Source organism: Coturnix japonica, chromosome 1 (genome assembly GCF_001577835.2).
Source record: "Coturnix japonica isolate 7356 chromosome 1, Coturnix japonica 2.1, whole genome shotgun sequence".
NCBI lineage: Eukaryota > Metazoa > Chordata > Aves > Galliformes > Phasianidae > Coturnix > Coturnix japonica.
In genome coordinates this window covers 130807978-130825861 of record NC_029516.1, presented here as the reverse complement: position 1 = coordinate 130825861, position 17884 = coordinate 130807978, and the positions used below count along the sequence as shown (strand labels likewise).

General features: G+C 41.2%; 1 protein-coding gene across 15 annotated transcripts in view; it reads left to right on the top strand.

Annotated features, from left to right (window-relative positions):
* MBNL2 (muscleblind like splicing regulator 2) overlaps positions 1–17884 on the top strand; it is a 100768-nt gene that overhangs the window by 66166 nt on the left and 16718 nt on the right. For 11 of the 15 annotated variants that reach the window (XM_015851561.2, XM_015851569.2, XM_032442036.1 and 8 more), the window contains 5 exons: positions 5530–5694; positions 8708–8908; positions 9980–10243; positions 14417–14470; positions 15123–15276. In XM_015851561.2, coding sequence (XP_015707047.1) covers positions 5530–5694; positions 8708–8908; positions 9980–10243; positions 14417–14470; positions 15123–15276 — 838 coding nt within the window. The remainder of the gene's footprint in view (positions 1–5529; positions 5695–8707; positions 8909–9979; positions 10244–14416; positions 14471–15122; positions 15277–17884) is intronic. The other 4 variants (XM_032442034.1, XM_015851564.2, XM_015851565.2 and 1 more) reach the window with 1 other exon arrangement.

Below are 17884 nucleotides of genomic sequence, written 5' to 3'. Positions count from 1 at the left end.
CATAGTAACTTTGAACACCCTAGCCAATTTTGCTGAAAACAGACATCTCAAAGACATAGGACTTGATAATGTAAAAAATAATCTTGCTATTTATGCAAAAATCAGTGCTGAGTAGAAGAGAAAGATCCAAATTTCTGCCCAGTTAAGGAAAAGGCTGCAGCCTGAACTGAGCCACTCCTGAGTGTGGTCTGCCAACCACATGCACATTTTGGCTGGCTGTTGAGGACACACACTGCTCAAGCAAGTTATATTTATTATCTGACTTGTTTGCTGGTCTATAGTTAGGAGAGGTGGGAGAGTGCTCTGAGAAAGGGAGAGGGAGGGATTTGGGGTACAGGAGGAATCTGGGAGTGGTGGAAGGTGTAGGCATGGCACTGCGGTTGCAGCAACCCCCGCTACCAATATAAGCTGAGGGATATAGGACTGGAGCACAGCCCTGCCAAAAAGGACTTGGGGGTGCTGGTGGATGGCAGGCTGGACATGACCCAGCAATGTGCCCTCACAGCCCAGAAAGCCAACTGTGTCCTGGACTGCATCAAAAGCAGCGTGGTCAGCAGGGCACAGGAGGTGATCCTGCCCCTCTGCTCTGTGCTGGAGAGGCCTCACCTGGAGTACTGCATCCAGATGTGGAGTCCTCAGAACAGGAGAGACATAAACCTGTTGGAGTGCATCCAGAAGAGTGTCACAAAAATGATCCAAGGGATGGAACACCTATGAGAACAGGCTGAGAAAACTGGGGCTGTTCAGCTTGGAGAACAGGAGACCTGAGAGCACCCTTTCAATATCTAAAGGAGAGCATTAAGAAAGAAGGGAACAGACTCTTCAGCAGCATTTATTGCCAAGGGGGAATGTTTTCAAACTAAAAAAGATTTAGATTGGATGTAAGGGAGTAGTTTTTTACAGTGAGTGTGATGAAGCACTGGAACAGATTGCTCAGAGAGGTGGTGGATGCCCTGTCCATGGAGACATTCAAGGGCAGGCTGGATGGAGCCCTGAGCAACCCAGACTAACTGTAGGTGTCCCTGTTTGTTGCAGAGGGATTGTTGGTGATCCAATTACTACTGGACCTTTATGATAAGCATAATAAGAATATCATAGAATCATAGAGACACAAGGCTGGAAAGGGCCTATAAGATCATCTAGTCCAACTGTCCTCCCATTAGCATTGCTACCTCAAGCCACTAACCATCTCTCATAGCTCCTCATCTAGACAATATGTACAGCTGTCTCCTGCCTTAAAATCAGCCTTTGGTAGATGAGTGAAATTTTTGTGGATAAATTAGTTGAACCTCAGCTTAAAAAGATAAAAGAAACATTTTATTGTTGTTATTTGGTTGCTTTTTTTATTATAAAAAAAAAAAATTAGGCATCTTATTTTTATGAGAATTAAAGGTGATTTTATCAAGTAAAAGCTAGTACATTATGCATGAGCAATTCCCAGCCTGGGTTAATTATTGTTGTTGTTCCTTTTAGAACAATAGTAAAAAATTGAGGAAAGCTGTGAATTCATAAGACATTCAATAAAGAGATGTGTCTTTACAACTTGCATGCAGGAAATCTTGGTATTTTAATATGTACAGTTAAAGCATTTTAATTCTCACTTCTTTATTCTTACTTTCTTACCATTCCTGGTTCCATAATTCGTGGTGTGACACAGCTCACAAAGAGACACATGATTTTGATGCCAGGCTAGTCAGCAGTTCACAAGAGCATTGCTCACATGGAAACAGGGCCCCTTGTTGCAGCAGCTGGGTACTGGGCATCATAGAATCATATCATAGAATCATAGAATGGCCTGGGTTTCAACCCCCCTGCTATGTGCAGGGTCACCAACCACCAGACCAGGCTGCCCAGAGCCACATCCAGCCTGGCCTTGAATGCCTCCAGGGATGGGGCATCCACAAACTGCTTGGGCAACCTGTTCCAGTGCGTCACCACCCTCTGAGTGAAAAAAATTCCTCCTAATATTTAACTTAAACCTCCCCTGTCTCAGTTTAAGACCATTATCCTTTGTCCTATTACTATCCACCCTCGTAAACATCCATTCCCCCTCCTGCTTATATGCTCTCTTCAATACTGTAAGGCCACAATGAGGTCTCCCCGAAGCCTTCTCCAAGCTGAACAAGCCCAGTTCCCTCAACCTTTCCTCATAGGAGAGGTGCTCCAGCCCTCTGATCATCTGGACCCACTCTAAGAGCTCCATGTCCTTCCTGCACTGGTGGTCCCAAGCCTGGATGCAGTATTCCAGATGGGGCCTCACAAGAGCTGAGTAGAGGGGGATAATCACCTCCCTCTCCCTGCTGTCCATCCCTTTTTTAATGCAGCCCAGAACACAGCTGGCCGTTTGAATTCCCAGTTCATTGAGTACATTCCTTCTGCCTCCCACCTCCTCCTGGAATGAAACCTGTGGCACACCCCAGGTGCAAGCCACAGCTTGTCCCCAGTCTGGATAATCAGCAGTAGAAAAAGTGGTGTTTCTGCTAAAACTTTCCATTCACTGCCAGAAATATGGCCCAATGCTTTAGGCTAGGCCATCTGTAGAGAGCCGAGCAAGAGAAATGAGAGAGGTCAGAGGTAGGTAGGTACCAGGCTTCCAGAGCAAGGAGTGTTGGGAATTTCAGCCGAAATCCATGCATCATTACTCTCAATTACAGATAACGAGGCAGCTCATTGAGAGTGAGTTTTGGGAAAGAAATCACATGGAAAGTGATCAACAGCTTGTGATGCGCGTTTTGATAACCTTCATTTTGTAGGTGGAAGGAGTTTCTAGGGACTAAGCTTCAAGCCAGTCTGTCTGCACTCTGTGTCAGGACTCTGACTCATATGTGGGAGTAGGTTGTAGGTTGTATGAAGCAATTATTTTCCCTGCTGCCTGCCCTGTCCTTTGAATAGAGGCTGTGCTGCTCCTCACCACCAAGTCTGGAGCAGCTCCTGTGCGTCTGTGATTCTAAGAGCTGTGATGAACCAAGCCTTGCTCCAGGGGCTTGATACCAGTATATCCCAAAGCCAAAGCAATCAATTTTGCCTCCGTATTTGTTTCGAGGTAGCCTACTACTGTGGTATTTTTTCTTTAATAATGCTAATTAACCTTTATTGTAGACCCAACATGATGAATACTTAAGTGTTCTCTGCTGTTCGGTTGATGTGTTGCTGTCACTTCTGTCGGACTTTGGTTTTGACTTTTCAGTAAATAAAAAAACCCAGGGTTACATCTGACTGAGATGATGCCACAAGTTTGAATTTTTATTCCTTATTTGATGGTGATTGGGTATCAGCCCAATTCTGCTGTTGCCATCAGCAGTTCACAGGGACACGGACCATTTCTCAGCAAAGAAATGAAAGGTCACTTATAGGCATTTTTCCCCAACCACTGAAGGTCCAACAAATGAAAGTTGGTCTCGGAATTCATTTGGTTTGGGTTGCTAGGACTGGATTCATCTGCACACTATTTTCAGTGCTCATTCACTTGTGGTTTATTTTGGGTCATTTCACTTTAACAAGGCTCGATCTGTTTACAGTGCTTTCTATAGCTGCCTGACAGGGCCACATAACTCTTTTATAGTAAGTTCATTGCTAACCAAGAGCTCAAAGAGAACCAACAGAAAAAAAAAAACCACTAACTAGTAAATGAGGCACAAACATGGATAACTTCAGAGAATAGAGCACATTTTTATGTGTTTGGCTTATTTTGGAAAGTTTTCTGAAATAACCAGTCCTTTGTGCACTGTGGGTTGCTTTGCTGAACTGGAAGTGCTAGCACAAGCTAGCTATGTGCTCTTGGAAGCAATAGCAGAGGGCTGGCTTTAGGCTCTTTTCAGAACCGAGGTACTTCAAAAGCCACTCTAGTTGAGAGTTACTTATTCTCCTTAATTGAGGATCACTTTCATTTGCATAGGTAGGTATTTCCATCAGATAGAGTTACTTGATTTTGTTTTGCTGTTTTCATTTTCAGATTTGCTGTATGAGCCATTTGCATACAAATTAGATTAAAGCTAAATAGGTCTCCTTTAAAAGTGCCTTAATCAGGAAATCCTCGTCAACCAGCAAAAAAGCAGATGCTCATTGGCCACGTTAAACATGCGCCTGTTTAACATGAGAAAGGCAGTGGCCTTATTTCTCCATGAATGGAAGTGCCTTTTTCTGTGTCCAAGACAAATTGTGACTATTCTGTTTGTGCTTCAACCTGAGGATAAAGTAACTTTCCTTTTTCATGCTTGATTAAAAGCAACAATTAGTGACCTGCAGAAATAAGAAGAAAGAGCGCACCATACTGCAAAATGCCTCACCTACATCAGCGTGTTAAAACAGTTCCAAGAGATGTTCCTTGGCACTGAGGCCTGGCTGTGTGCATTCTGCAATCGTAGCTTTCTTGAGCTCTTAATACTGATGTTCTGTGTCATCCAAAGCATACTGGTGGTTTGGTAGGAAAGTGTGTGTGCATACGTAGTGTCAGAGTACGTGTGTACTGTGTAATGTTCTCTTGCAGGGATCTAAATGTTCCTGTGGCTGTAGGAGGATATTCCTCTTGGCTAAGAATTATAAAACATTCATAGCAGAGAACGGAAACTTTAAGGAGCAGTTTAAAAAAAAAAATTAAATATAATCTCCATTAGGAAACTTGTCTTCGAGAAGTTGAGTGTATCACATCCAGTTTGACAAATACTTTGGGTCATCCACTCACAGCTCTTAAAACTTAGTGACTGTTTATGAGCCGCGCCATCAAGGAGCCTCTGATCTTAGCACATCGTGCCTCCGCGGTGCACCCCATCATTTCCTTTTCTGGGGAAAATGTATCAGTTTCTTATGCTGCTCTGCCTGCATTTTGGCCCGCACGTGGTCAGTAGACCAACAGAAGCCATCTTGAAGATGGCTGCATGACATATTTCTGTTGTCTGTACTGTCTATCTTGTAACCATGTAAAGCCCCTGGCTTCAAAAGTGCCAACTTCTGTTCCTTTACACTTGGTTGGAAATAGTTCAGAGTTGTACTTGATGTAATAAAAGCAGGAGGCAAGAAGGCAGGGAACTGTAATTCAACATGAACTTGAAGGAAGACACAAGCAGAGAGTTGTCACACCGTTGGTTTTTTTAACATGCAATGTGCTTAAAAAAGCTGTATTTCTCTTAAGGAATATTTAAAATTGTTATCTGTGATGTAATTTATAAAAGCGTGGTATCTTAACAGTAACGTGATACTCTAGCCAAAATCCAAGAGAGGCAGTTCTGGTAGCCTGGATAATACTTGGGCTGTTAATTGTATCACAGTGGTTTGTACTTAGCAATGAAAGTGTCATCAACTGTTTTCAAAGCCCTTCTCCTTGGTTCATGGCTGCTAGCAGTAACAGTCAGTCAGATGTAGTGGGCTGAGGCAGAACTCAAGGCTGTCAGCTCCTCCCAACCCGCTACACCATTCCCAGGAAACACCCTGCATTTCATTAGTTCTTGCTTAGCTTATGGTGTAATATTTTGCCCCAAGGCATTAAGCTATCATCAAAAGCAACAGACCAATTAGTGTGACTTCTTTTTCCAGGGTCGTTGTACAAGGGAGAACTGCAAGTACCTTCACCCACCAACGCATTTAAAAACTCAGCTGGAAATCAATGGCAGGAACAACTTAATCCAACAAAAAACTGCAGCAGCCATGTTTGCTCAGCAAATGCAGTTCATGCTACCAGGCACGCAGCTACAGCCAGTGGTAAGTATATTTCTCTGATGGTGTTGCTGGTAAGTATGTTGAGGTAGAAGACTATATTGAGCTGCAAAAGGTTTCTAAAGTAATCTTAATAAAAATAAACTTCATCTGTTGACTTAGGGAACCCTACTGAGGTGCTAGAAATGCCTTCTTCTATGTTTGTATTGTAAAAGATGAAAGAGTGTTTCTGGAGATCTGATATTTCTTTTTTTTTTTAATCCAGACTCATTTGCTTCCCCCCGCCCCCCCCTCTTTCTTTTCTTTTTTTTCCCCCTCATTCAGCTCTTGTTAAGTTTTGTCTAGATTCACAAGGCTTTTCCCCATGACACTACTGGAGGCAAAGAGAAGCGCAGTGCCTAATAAAAAAAAAAAAAAAAAAAAAAAAAAAAAAAGAAAAGCGATATTATTCTGGGTAGTGATTTCTTTCTCTTGAAATCTGAAGTGTCTCAGATTAACACAAGCAAAGAGTTGATGATGTGTCCACTTGCAAATTCAGCATTTTATCTTAAGGTAACACACTTGAAATCCAGGATGTGACATAAAACTAGAGTCTTGCAGACATGAGCAGTGTCTTTGGGATATATACAGGAATGGTCAATTGCTCTGGGCTGCCTTTGCAGTTCAGCTCCTTGTTGTACCAGACTTGCAAAGCATGACTAGATAAGTAGTCTGAAAGAGGCATTTGATGGCTAATGATGTTTTCTCAGTTGAAATACCTATGCAAGGAACAGGAGTGGGATTAATTCCTCTAACCTGAAGCATCTGGAACATTGGCATCAACTTCCACACTGGGCTTCCCAGGTCCATTTATAGCTTATCAAAAGCAATAGGCACTTTCAATTACTGTTTGCTTGGCTTGTTTCAGAAACTGGTATTCAGATTATATGGTTCGGTTTCTTTTAATTGCTGTTGTCTTTCCGTGGACTGTCAAAGGAGATAACTATAAACATTTCAGATGAAGAATCTGTATTTGGCCACATAGCTTACTTCAGATTAATTTTCAAAAATGTTTTTACACCGAAGCATCTACTGTAAAGTGGGACGTGTGACCAAAAACTGGGGGTCACGAGTCCCTGAGTCTGAGTATGTGTTTATCAGCTTTCAGTATGCATGCAAGATGTGTCTTGGTAGGTGGTCAGAGTGTGTTTTGCTACTCCTGATTTTATACTGCTGAAGTTTTCACCATTTTTTAATTATTTTTTTTTTTCCATGAAATAATAAAATGATTCCACTTCTTGATATTGTAATAGAAAACTGAAGTGGCAAAATCTTGCTTTTTTCTGCTCACTCATTCCATCACTTGAACTTTACGTTTTCATTGACATAATGCCTTCTGTACTGTGGGCTTTGATAAAAGCGGGGAGTTTTGTTTTTCATTCCCACATAAATTGCCACATGAAGATGACTCAGCCTTGACCAAATGGATAAAAAGTAGGAACAAACTCCATACAAGTCATTTGATGTGTAGATTTATTCTTAAAATTGTATCTGAAACAAAGATGGTATTTGTATTAAACATGACACATGTTGTCCCCAAAATAGTTGAAATGCTTTTTCATATAAATCTTCATTACTATGCTGTAAAGAATTTAGTTCCCAGTTGGCATATAGACAGTGGTATTTGATATTGAGCAGTTTGGGTCTGAAAAAACAAAGCATTATTCACTTATAACTCTATTGGTCAAATACGAGGGCAACTTTAAAAGTAATACCTCCTATTTATTCTATTGGCCCAAGGTATCAGAGGCAGATGGTGGTTCCAAACACCTGAAAAAGAGGTGAAAGAGAAGGAGAAGGGGAACAAACAAAATACCCACCCAAAACATAGCTTGTTGATTTCTCTTAATTATTTTCTATATGTTTCTTGCTAGCTTCTCTTCTCCAACACAGACCATGCAAGTCACCTCAATGAGAAACAATTACCTTTCTCATTAACCATTTTTAAATCTCAGTCAGTGTTTTTACAATGTTCTGTTATTGCAGGGTTCATTTCTAGCTGCTGGCTTATTCCGGAACTTAATTTGTGACAAAGCTGACCTCAGAATTGTCCTATTTCATCTGAATTTTTCATTCATAGTCATAATTATTTATAATTATAGCTTCACTCTGGAGTAAACATCAGCTCTGCAGAACTAAATCACTTTCCAGTTCCAGTTATGACCGTGGTCAGACCATGGCTATGTTCTGCTTCCATCCCCACTGGAGCTGGTAATAACAAAACCATTCTTCTACTGCGGTAGGGCTGGATTTTAGCATCACACAAGCGCTCTTTCTTCTGATCATGACTTCACTGACTTTTTCTGGGGAGGTATGAAACAGATTTTTAAAACCATATCATTTCTTCCAATCAACCTTTTTTGTAAGATGAACTCAAGCTAAGCCTGAGTAATCCTTTTCTAAATATTATGTCCATCGGAGATTATAATATTTATTCTGCTTGCCACTGGTGACAGCTGGGCACACAAACATTCTCAAAGGTGAGGCTTTCCCATGTGTGAGCTATAGCAACATATAATTGCAGGAGGTGGCAAAATACAGCATGCAAACAGATGAAGTTGAGCCAAAGAGCTCATTGTATATGGTCTTATTAGAAATATGGCTTTAATATAGTTAATAATGCTTCACCTGTGAAATTTGGTACTTTGAAAAATAGCCTGTTCTCCCAAGGAATGCAGGTATTGAGAAAAAGCAATAAAGTCTATGTTATTTCTGCTTTTAGATGTGTAAATAAGCCTGCAGTATAAGCTGGACCTCCACAGAGATTCGGGTTCACAGTAGGATTCCCTTTGCATTGGCAGCCTCTTTTGCAATAGCAGAGCTACAAAATGTGTGGTTCCTAGTATGCAGCTGGAATGTGTTTCACGACTAAAAGAAGAGAACATGCTCTGTGTTTTGCCAGCTGCTTGAAATTTTATGATTAAGAAAATGAATTGGCATCAGGGAGAACATGCAAGAGACATCTAATGAGCTCTTGATGAAGATTTTTTTCATCTTGGTCTGTGTTTTCATTTTGCAGCCCACATTTCCAGTGGGTCCCACAATAGGAACGAACACGGCTATTAGCTTTGCTCCTTACCTAACGCCGGTAACACCAGGAGTTGGCTTAGTCCCGACTGAGATCCTGCCCACGCCACCCGTCATTGTTCCTGGAAGCCCACCGGTTTCAGTCCCTGGTTCTACTGCTACTCAGAAACTCCTCAGGACTGATAAACTGGAGGTACTGTAGACACAGCCATGACTAGAAATGCTGTTCTCTGATAAGCTGTAGGAAAGCTCCTGGAGGAATAATTCCAATATTTTAGAAACTCTGCTTAAAATATAGTTGCTAAAAGTACAGACATCATAACTAGCCAGAATTCCTACGCTTGCAGCCAATAGTAATTAAACAGTTATTTAGAAGGTAGTTTACTCAAGTTCAATACATAGAAATCAGCATGAAGTTTCATCTTTCTTTGTCTCTTCAAATGACCCTCAGCTTTACATGCCCATAAAGGAATGCTTTGATGAAATATTTAACAAGCATATTTTTATTGCAGTGTTAATTCTCTCCTGATTTTAATTAATCAGTATTAGGGTAATTTTACAGGCCTTCAGCCTTGAGCTTCCAGTAAAGGAGTTGCATGTCACAAACCTCAAAGCAGACTGGGTAGGAAAGCCCCCTGTTACATGTAGAGTCTCCATGGAGTTGGTGGATCCCCACGTGGCCAAGCTCAGTGGAATCCACGGTCCAAGCACACAAGAAGGCCAAATGCTGCTCACAGAAATGAGTGCCCTTTCCCAAAAACCCAGTATCTAGAGCACTTGGCTCCATAATAAATTCAGCTTATTGGTTCGGTCCATTTTTAAAAATTGTTTTTTGGAGGCTCTCCATTTTGCTTTAAGACTCTTTACAGTTCTTTGTGTCTTCCTGGAGTATCAACAGGAGGAGCACTTTCCCTACCAGTGGAGTTGGAAGAACTTAGAATATAGTTGAAAGGGACTGGGCATTGTGAGTCTCAAGTAGTTTTGCAGGGGCAGTTACTTCAGTAAGAATCTTTCCTAGCTGTTTCTAGGTACAATAAGGGAAGGACGTTTTGGAATGTTTCTGTTTCGTGTCCATTTAGCCACCACATCACAGAATTACCTAAGGAGTGGTAAAATAGATGCATTCTCCCTCTCCCAGAAGAAGATAGCGAGTTCATTAAGTTGGACTCGCTGAGCTAACTGGGGGAGGGGGGAAGGTCCATCTTGGGAGGCGTGGGCTCTCCCTTGCCGTTTCGGGTTGCAACCAGTATTGTTTTGCACGTAGGTGTGCAGGGAGTTCCAGAGGGGAAACTGTGCGCGTGGAGAGACTGATTGCCGCTTTGCACATCCGGCAGACAGCACAATGATTGACACAAACGACAACACCGTAACCGTGTGTATGGATTACATAAAAGGTCGTTGCATGAGGGAGAAATGCAAGTATTTTCACCCTCCTGCACATCTGCAGGCCAAAATCAAAGCGGCGCAACATCAAGCTAACCAGGCTGCAGTGGCAGCCCAGGCAGCTGCGGCAGCTGCGACTGTGATGGTAAGTGCTGGCATATGTGGCTGCTTTTCTTGACAGAAGCTCTCTGATGCCTATTTTGCTTCAATATAATGCTATTTGCTTATACTTTATTTTCCCTTTTGTTTTTTTTTTTTTTTTTTTTGGTAAAAGATAAAGAGTTTGTAAAATTTCTACTATTGCTTGATGGGAGGAAGCACTCTTTTTCTTTATTCTCTTATTTTAATGCTGTATTTCTACCCAAGACAGTGAAGCAAATGACACTCTATACCACTTCTGTTCTCTGCCTTGATTATGTGTTAAATTTGCCCCCTAGTATTTCCAAACAGAAATAAAACTGCTCAGTGTCCCCTGGAAAATAGGGGTCGATATGCTGGTTTAACTCTCTGACAACAGTTAGGCGTGTGGAAATATGGAAGAAAAGGAAGAAAAGCGAAGAGGGTGGGTTTTGCTTCAGTTTAGTACTGAGAAACGTGTTAAGGTTCAGTTCTCCCCACTTTAGATGCCCTTCAGTCAAACAGCTTAACCCAGCCACCTCGGTTTCACTCTATGGGCAGTGGAGTAAACCCAGCACATTCATCTACACTGTTTATCTGATCCACTACCATTGGTGCCTGTCTGAGGAGGAGGAAGAATTATCCTCTGGAGATAGATGGCTTTCCTCACTGCCTAAGAAATGCTGACTGTATCTTCTTGAACTCTGGCTAAGGCTAATGAGTCTCATGCTAAGAGGCCCTTCTTTCCTCTCCTACTGACAGAGCAAATTCATTGAACCGCTGTGCTGCCATTTTTTTCTTTTAGCATAACAGGGTTTAAAAGTAGTAAACTAAAATGGGAATAATTAAGACAAAGCGGAGGAAGTTTAGTTAGAATTTCTATTTTCAGAAATTTGAAGGCTGTTCGAGCGAGGCAGTCCATCCATTTACCAATATTGGTTATCTCTTATGGTTGCTACCAGGGAAGTTGTTAAATTTAAATAAGTGGTATTGATGAAGCTAAAGAAATCAAGCGTGCAGGATTTGACTTGGGAGACAAAATTGCTGGCAGAAAATCAAAGAATCGTTGTCCTCGTTGCTGGCACTGGACAAATAATTAAGCAGATGCAGTTTGTGGACTTGTGGGCAGTGCATACAATAGTTACAGACAATATAGTTATTCTTTGAGAAAGGAGCCTACCACAATACAGTACAGTATATAACTACCCCGAGCTATTGTATTTAGCAAATTCGCAAAGGGCAGACCTTCTGAGGAACAAAGGGTAAGTTATGCAAGTAAAACCTCTAATATAGGAAAAATTTTATTCATTTTTTTGCACTTCAGTAATGGTTGGGCATGTATCCTTTAATATTTAGGCTGTCAAATAGAAGAGATTATTTTCAGTCCAACTATTTTTTACTTTATGTAGATATGAAGGAATAAGATAAAGTGAATGAAAAACCACCAGAATAACAACAACAAAAGGTAGAAATGATGCACACCTGCAAGCTATCCAAGAATGAACATGAACAAGCAGTTGGATCTAGAGATCAAACATAAAGCAGAGATACAAACACCTGTAGGGCTCACTTAGAGATTGTTCCAGGTTGAATTGTAAGAGGTCTTCCTTCCTGAGGGAAATGTCTGCACTGCTTTGGCCCAGAGGGTTTTTTTCTAGGCAAGTATTGTGGACTTTACTGTAGTAGACATTGTAGTTAGACCTTGTAGGCCCATTGAAGGTCAGTGAAGACTACGTCTTGGACCATAAAATGCCCTGCCTGTGTTTTCATACACTAACGATTGGGAACATTTACTCAGATGTCCTAAGTTTCCATACTTTGTCCATACTTTAAGTATGTCCATACTTTGAAGTAAAAAGAAAGGGGAAAAACACTGAAAAAGGCTAAAAACTGTATATAGCTTAAATCCTAAATACATTAGAAGGCAGTCATCTGTCATTGTATTCAGGGAGCTCCAGCTATTCATGTGCTGCATCAGAAAACACAGGAAGTTACAGAAGAACGTATAGAAGCTTAACTTAAAATTTGCATTAATAGTTGAGATTGGAAGGGGCCTTGAGATTGTCTAGTCTATCCCCCCTGCTCTGGTTGGATGGGCTCAAGCAGACAGACCAGGACTATGCCTGGTTGGCTTTCAAATTTCTCCCAGAACAGTGACTCCATAACTTCTCAGAAACAGATCAATTTAATGCCTCTAGGTTAGGCCGTGTCTGGAAGGCAAAAGGAGAACCAGCAAGCACTTCCAAGTAGGGAAGTAAGGGTGAGAAGACCATAGAGAGGAGGTGGAGAAAGGCAGTCAATATAGAGATAACAGATGAGGACAAATAATTTGGTTACTGGATTATAGAGGTAATTAACTGAAATGCTTTACTGTTCTTCATGTTGGTATGAATTTATGTGCTTCATCATCACATAATGCTGAATTCAATTGTAATACTTAACCTACACGTAGGCATCCATCTGTGGTGGATGCAGAGGGTCTGTGGTTCTGTTAGCTAAGCCAAGGTACCACACATCAGCTGTGCAGCACTGTGTGTGAATGCTATCCACATCTTCACACTGCACCAGCTGTTTTTTGTTATAGCTGAGTCTTGACCCAGACAGATGAGCAGATCCTGTACGTCAGGGAAAATAATCCAGAAGTGCAGTGCAGGGTAGATGGGGAGGATGCTGGGAAGCCTCACACAATGTAGCTGCAACAGGGCTGGGCAAAAGCTGTCCTGCAGAATACCCTGTTGGTGTTAGCTAATACCATGACTGCAGGCTGTCTGTAAGGCATTTTGTGCCTTGTCCTCTTTTTTAGACTTTTGTTCCCCATTTCCACATGCTGATGTCAAGAGAGACGTAATCTGCATATCCTGAAAAAAGGTTAAATATCAGCAAGTGCTTTGGAAAAAAAAAAGGTGGGGGGGTGAAATTCTGATTTATGAGTAAATCATCCTTGCTGTCTGAAGGTTTGTAAAAATAATTTATAGTACAAAATTTGGAATAAATGTATGATTTTTTTTTAAAGAATATCATCATATCAACCACAGGTTTAATCTTACAGTAAAAATATACAACAATATATATGTCTGTTTACTATGCCTACATATTTTCTTTAAAAAAAATTTATAATGCAGAACCGGTACTATGAGTCATATTTCAGTGTTTAATACTGCTAGGAGCAGCAGTATTTTTACTCCCTGCTCCCAAAGCTGGTACTGTAAGTTGCAATGAAATTTAGAAAACGTGTTTCAAATTCTGAAAGGCTGTTGTTTTTTTCCTCTCAATGTGATGTGGTAAGTTGCAAGGGGAAAAAAAAAAAAAATCTACAGAAATGACCCACCTTTAGGGAGAACTATAAGGAATTAATGATAAGTTAGTGTAACGGGATGTGTTATTTGTTCTGCACTGGGAATAGAATCGCAGAATCATAGAATCGATCAGGTTGGAAAAGACCTTAAAGATTATGGAGTCCAACCACGAGCTAACCATAGTACCCTAACTCTAACAACCCTCTGCTAAATCATGTCCCAGAGCACCACATCCAAACGGATGTTAAACGCATCCAGGGATGGTGACACAACCACCTCCCTGGGGAGCCCATTCCAGTGCCTAAAGGGAAAGGAGAACCTCTCATTCGGAACCCCAAACCTGTTGGATTACGCACTTCTGTTGCCTAAGCCCCTCTCCTTGCAAGCACAAACATTGGGAATGTTTGTGATGCATTACAGCTTTCACTATTGCTTTTTGTTTGGACGTGCAGCATTCCAAATTTAATTGTACTCTTGGGAATTCGTTTTGGCTAACTTATCAGGAATTCTTGTAGGATTATCCTTAAAACTTTCCGCATCTCTGTGAAGTGTTGATAAAATGCTTTATAGTGTCTGCAAGCTGCTGTTTTACTCAACTTTCCTGAATTTCAAACATCTATATTTTACTCTCTTATATGCTTTTAACTAAGGTATAGTAGATGCATTTTTGCTTCAGTACTAATTCGAAATGTAATATTCATTTCTTTAGAAGACATTTTTGTTGTTGTGCATGCCTAGTGTTTTGTATGTTGTATATTGCATTCAGAATATTTTTTTCCTTCTCACCTATCCACAATGCAATGCCGTTCCCATGATGCACCTCTGCTTGCTGTTTACCTGTATGTTAATTCGCTTGAATCCCATTGGCCCACTGCCATCATGTGCTCGCTGCCTGTTATTAAAAGACTCAGTCGACTGCCAAAGCAATGAAGCGACCTCTCGAAGCAACTGTAGACCTGGTACTTTGACCTTTCACCTTTTGCTTTGCATGTAGCTTTTCGGAGAAGCAACTAATGAAATTTGTATTGCTTTCTTTTTAAACATCAATCGGAAATGATTTCACATACTCTTAATTTACCGGAAACTCAGTACCGTATTTATCCATCTCATTCTCATACGTAATAAACGCAGACAATTTAGTTTGGTTCCTAACACGGTTTCATTTTTAAATACCTTCTCATAAAAAGTCGAATTGAGATAAAACTGCTTTTGTAATTGAAAACGCTTAACATAATCCATTAATCTGTATAATAATAGGAAACTGTTTCAATTTAAAAAACAAACCAACAAAACAACCCATACTTGGCAATGAAACACAAGTGGTTTTTTCTCCCTGTGATATCTGAAAACCTCTTTAAAGGAAATGCCATTTTCGTTGCTTTAAAGGCCTTTCTTTTCAGTAGTTGTGCTGCTACAGTTTTAGGTTAATAGTACCATGCTTTTGCTATCAATAACAAAATTTCACTCATTTTACATTGCTGTGCTTTGAGTTAATATGCATGGCGAGGCATCTTTAGCCGCTTTAAAAATTATAAGTTTTTCGTATTTTTGTATACGTTGCAGACAACGCCTTAAAAACTACTCCCTTTTAACTAATTTTCTTATTCACAGGCCTTTCCTCCCGGTGTTCTTCACCCTTTACCAAAGAGACAAGCACTTGAAAAAAGCAATGGTGCCAGTGCCGTTTTCAATCCCAGTGTCTTGCACTATCAACAGGCTCTTGCCAATGCTCAGTTGCAGCAGCATGCAGCGTTCATCCCAACAGGTATGTCGCACCCACACCTTGCCCACCTTGTGCTGGGTAGCCTCTGCAGCAAGCAGTTGTGCTTACCAAAGGGTTACGCTCCCTGCTCTGCTTGAGATGAGGCCTGCACAGATATTTCCATGCTGATTTAATTCCTTCTGCAAAGTGCAAAGGGTCAGGCCGAAACTTCAACATGCCATTTGACTGCTTGTCATTTTCATGGCCTCCATTATTGCCCACAGTTTGCCCTTTTTTCCTACATTGAATTGGCTGTATTTTGACTTCACCTGCTGGAGCTTTCCTAGGGAATGAGAGGGCAAAACACTGCTAGGAAAAGGCTGGGAAAGGTGTACAGCGTTGGAGATGCCAGGGGTGTCCCTTTATGGCCTTCTCTCTGTTGCTGCTCTGCAACAGTGCACCAACACGAGTCTTCTGCTTATACCTGCACAGAAGCATCCCCAAAACAAATTGCTTCTCACCTTGACAGTAAAGGGGCTTAGAGGCATCAGATTGGTTTTCGTGGCTTTCTTTTTGGCACACAACCAGTGCTTTTCCTAGCATTTGCAGCTAAGAGCTGGGGCTGAGCCATCCAGGTGAGCCAAAGGTTAGGGGATGCGCTCTGCGTGTCTGCACAGAAGCCTGGGAGATCGAGTCATCCAAAGGGCTAATGCAGCTCAAGCTGCACCACAGTGCTGGTGTTGGGACTCCTTTCTAACATCTTGAAAGAAGGAGCACACGGTATTTGCGCAGACAGTTACACCAGGATCCTTTAAATTACATCAGACACCCTCCCTCCAAACTTTCTGCTGGTGAACTTCCCCTCTAAGGAGTGAAGTGTTTTGGTCTGTGACTGACAAGTGGCATTTTCTGGTATCAGAACATTATCAAGGGTGAACATCAAGGATCCTTTGAAACTTCTTGTTTGCAAACATACTTGACATTTCAGCTATGTTATTTTTGTTTATAGAAATAATGCTGGTTATAACAGGGAACGAGATACAACATGCAAGGATTGCCCGATCTATCAGCATCCCCATATGTCTTTAAAGATGAAAATAAACACAGATGGCATTGACTTCATGTGATTTTGCTATAAGGCCTGAGTAACAACCTTGGAGCCTGCCCCTATGTTGATAATGGCAAGTTATAGAATGCTGTATTTTTAGCACATTCTTGTACTAGAATGTCTGTGGCAGAAAACACACCAACATTTATGGGAGTGTATGATAAAAAACTGAGACTGCCTATATGGATGTGAATGGAAGACCGCCCAGTGCTTATCAATGTACAGAAACCTCCACAAATTTATTGCATATCATAATGCTAACAATCCACACTACGACTTGCATTATTCCTTCTCTTAAGCACTCCCTTTCGGGGTTTATCACTGCTGTAAGCAACTGCCATAGACTTTAATTTAACTCTGGATAATAAGAGTAGCTTAAACCTTTTTCAGTGAAATAGCACTTGAAATTTTCCAGACTCTTGGATTAGTCACGCTTCTTGAAGTAGTTGATTCGTTGTACCATATATTGTCCATCCCTCTTTGCAACTGTTGGCTATCATTGCAGTTTTATCTTATAAATTTCAGATGGTAGAGAGGGTGGCTCTTGGAACTAAGTCCTAGAAGCCAGATTGTTGGCAAGTCCAAAGCAAGGGCACAAAAAAAAGTAGAGAGAGGGGGATAATACAGGTGAATGCCCATGGTGGAAGGCCTTTCTCAAGGTGCTGACTTTCCTGCTCTTGTGAATGCCATCGGCACCTAAAAAGGATGTTAGAGAGATGAATGGGATACAGAAGAAGGCTAGAAAGGGAGAACCTGCTCTATATGAGTGGATGTAACACAAGTTTGGTTAAAGATGGTTCCCCCAATAGTCCCACGTTTCCTGAGAAGTCCCAGAGAAGGTTGGATCCGGTAGGTGTGAGGCCTATCACGTCACCCAGCCCTGAGGAGCAATGCATGACATTATCTATGGGATTGAAAATGATGATGTGATATTTTCTGAACTGGTATAATTTTCCAATGTGTTCCCCGTGTGTGTGTGTGTGTGTGTGTGTGTGTGTGCGTGTGTTATAAAAGTTAAATTTTAAGACAAGTTTTGCTGCTGGAATATATATAAAACTTAATTGTTTTATATAACCTCTCTGCTTTCTTAACCACTTGCTCCCCTAATGACAAGTGTGAGGCTTCACTTAGCATGGCTCATTTCCAGATTTTGGCACTTCACATGTTTTCCATCAGTTTGATTGCTTCGTCACCTCTCTTTCTTGGTTGGTGAATGATCTCAAGAACAACAGATCTTTTCTCTCCTCTCATTGCTGTTCGTTAGCATTTTTATGGCCACTAGCCTAGGAACTGTGTGTATTTTCCAGGGGTTGTTCTTCTGTAAGGTCATTCATAGTTACACTGCTGCTGGGACAGCTGTAAGCAGGAAAATAGGAAGCATATTTGACTTAGTATCAAATATGTGTGTGTGTGTGGTACAGTCTCCCTGCCTCCTCCCCTTCAACAGCTTGCTTTATGCTCTGTGTCAAAAGCACATCAGTTTGTTGGTTTTTTTGTGCGTTTTTTTCTTTTTTCTGGTCTTCTCAGAAAGGCTAAAGCCATTCAGCACCAAGACCCAGCGGC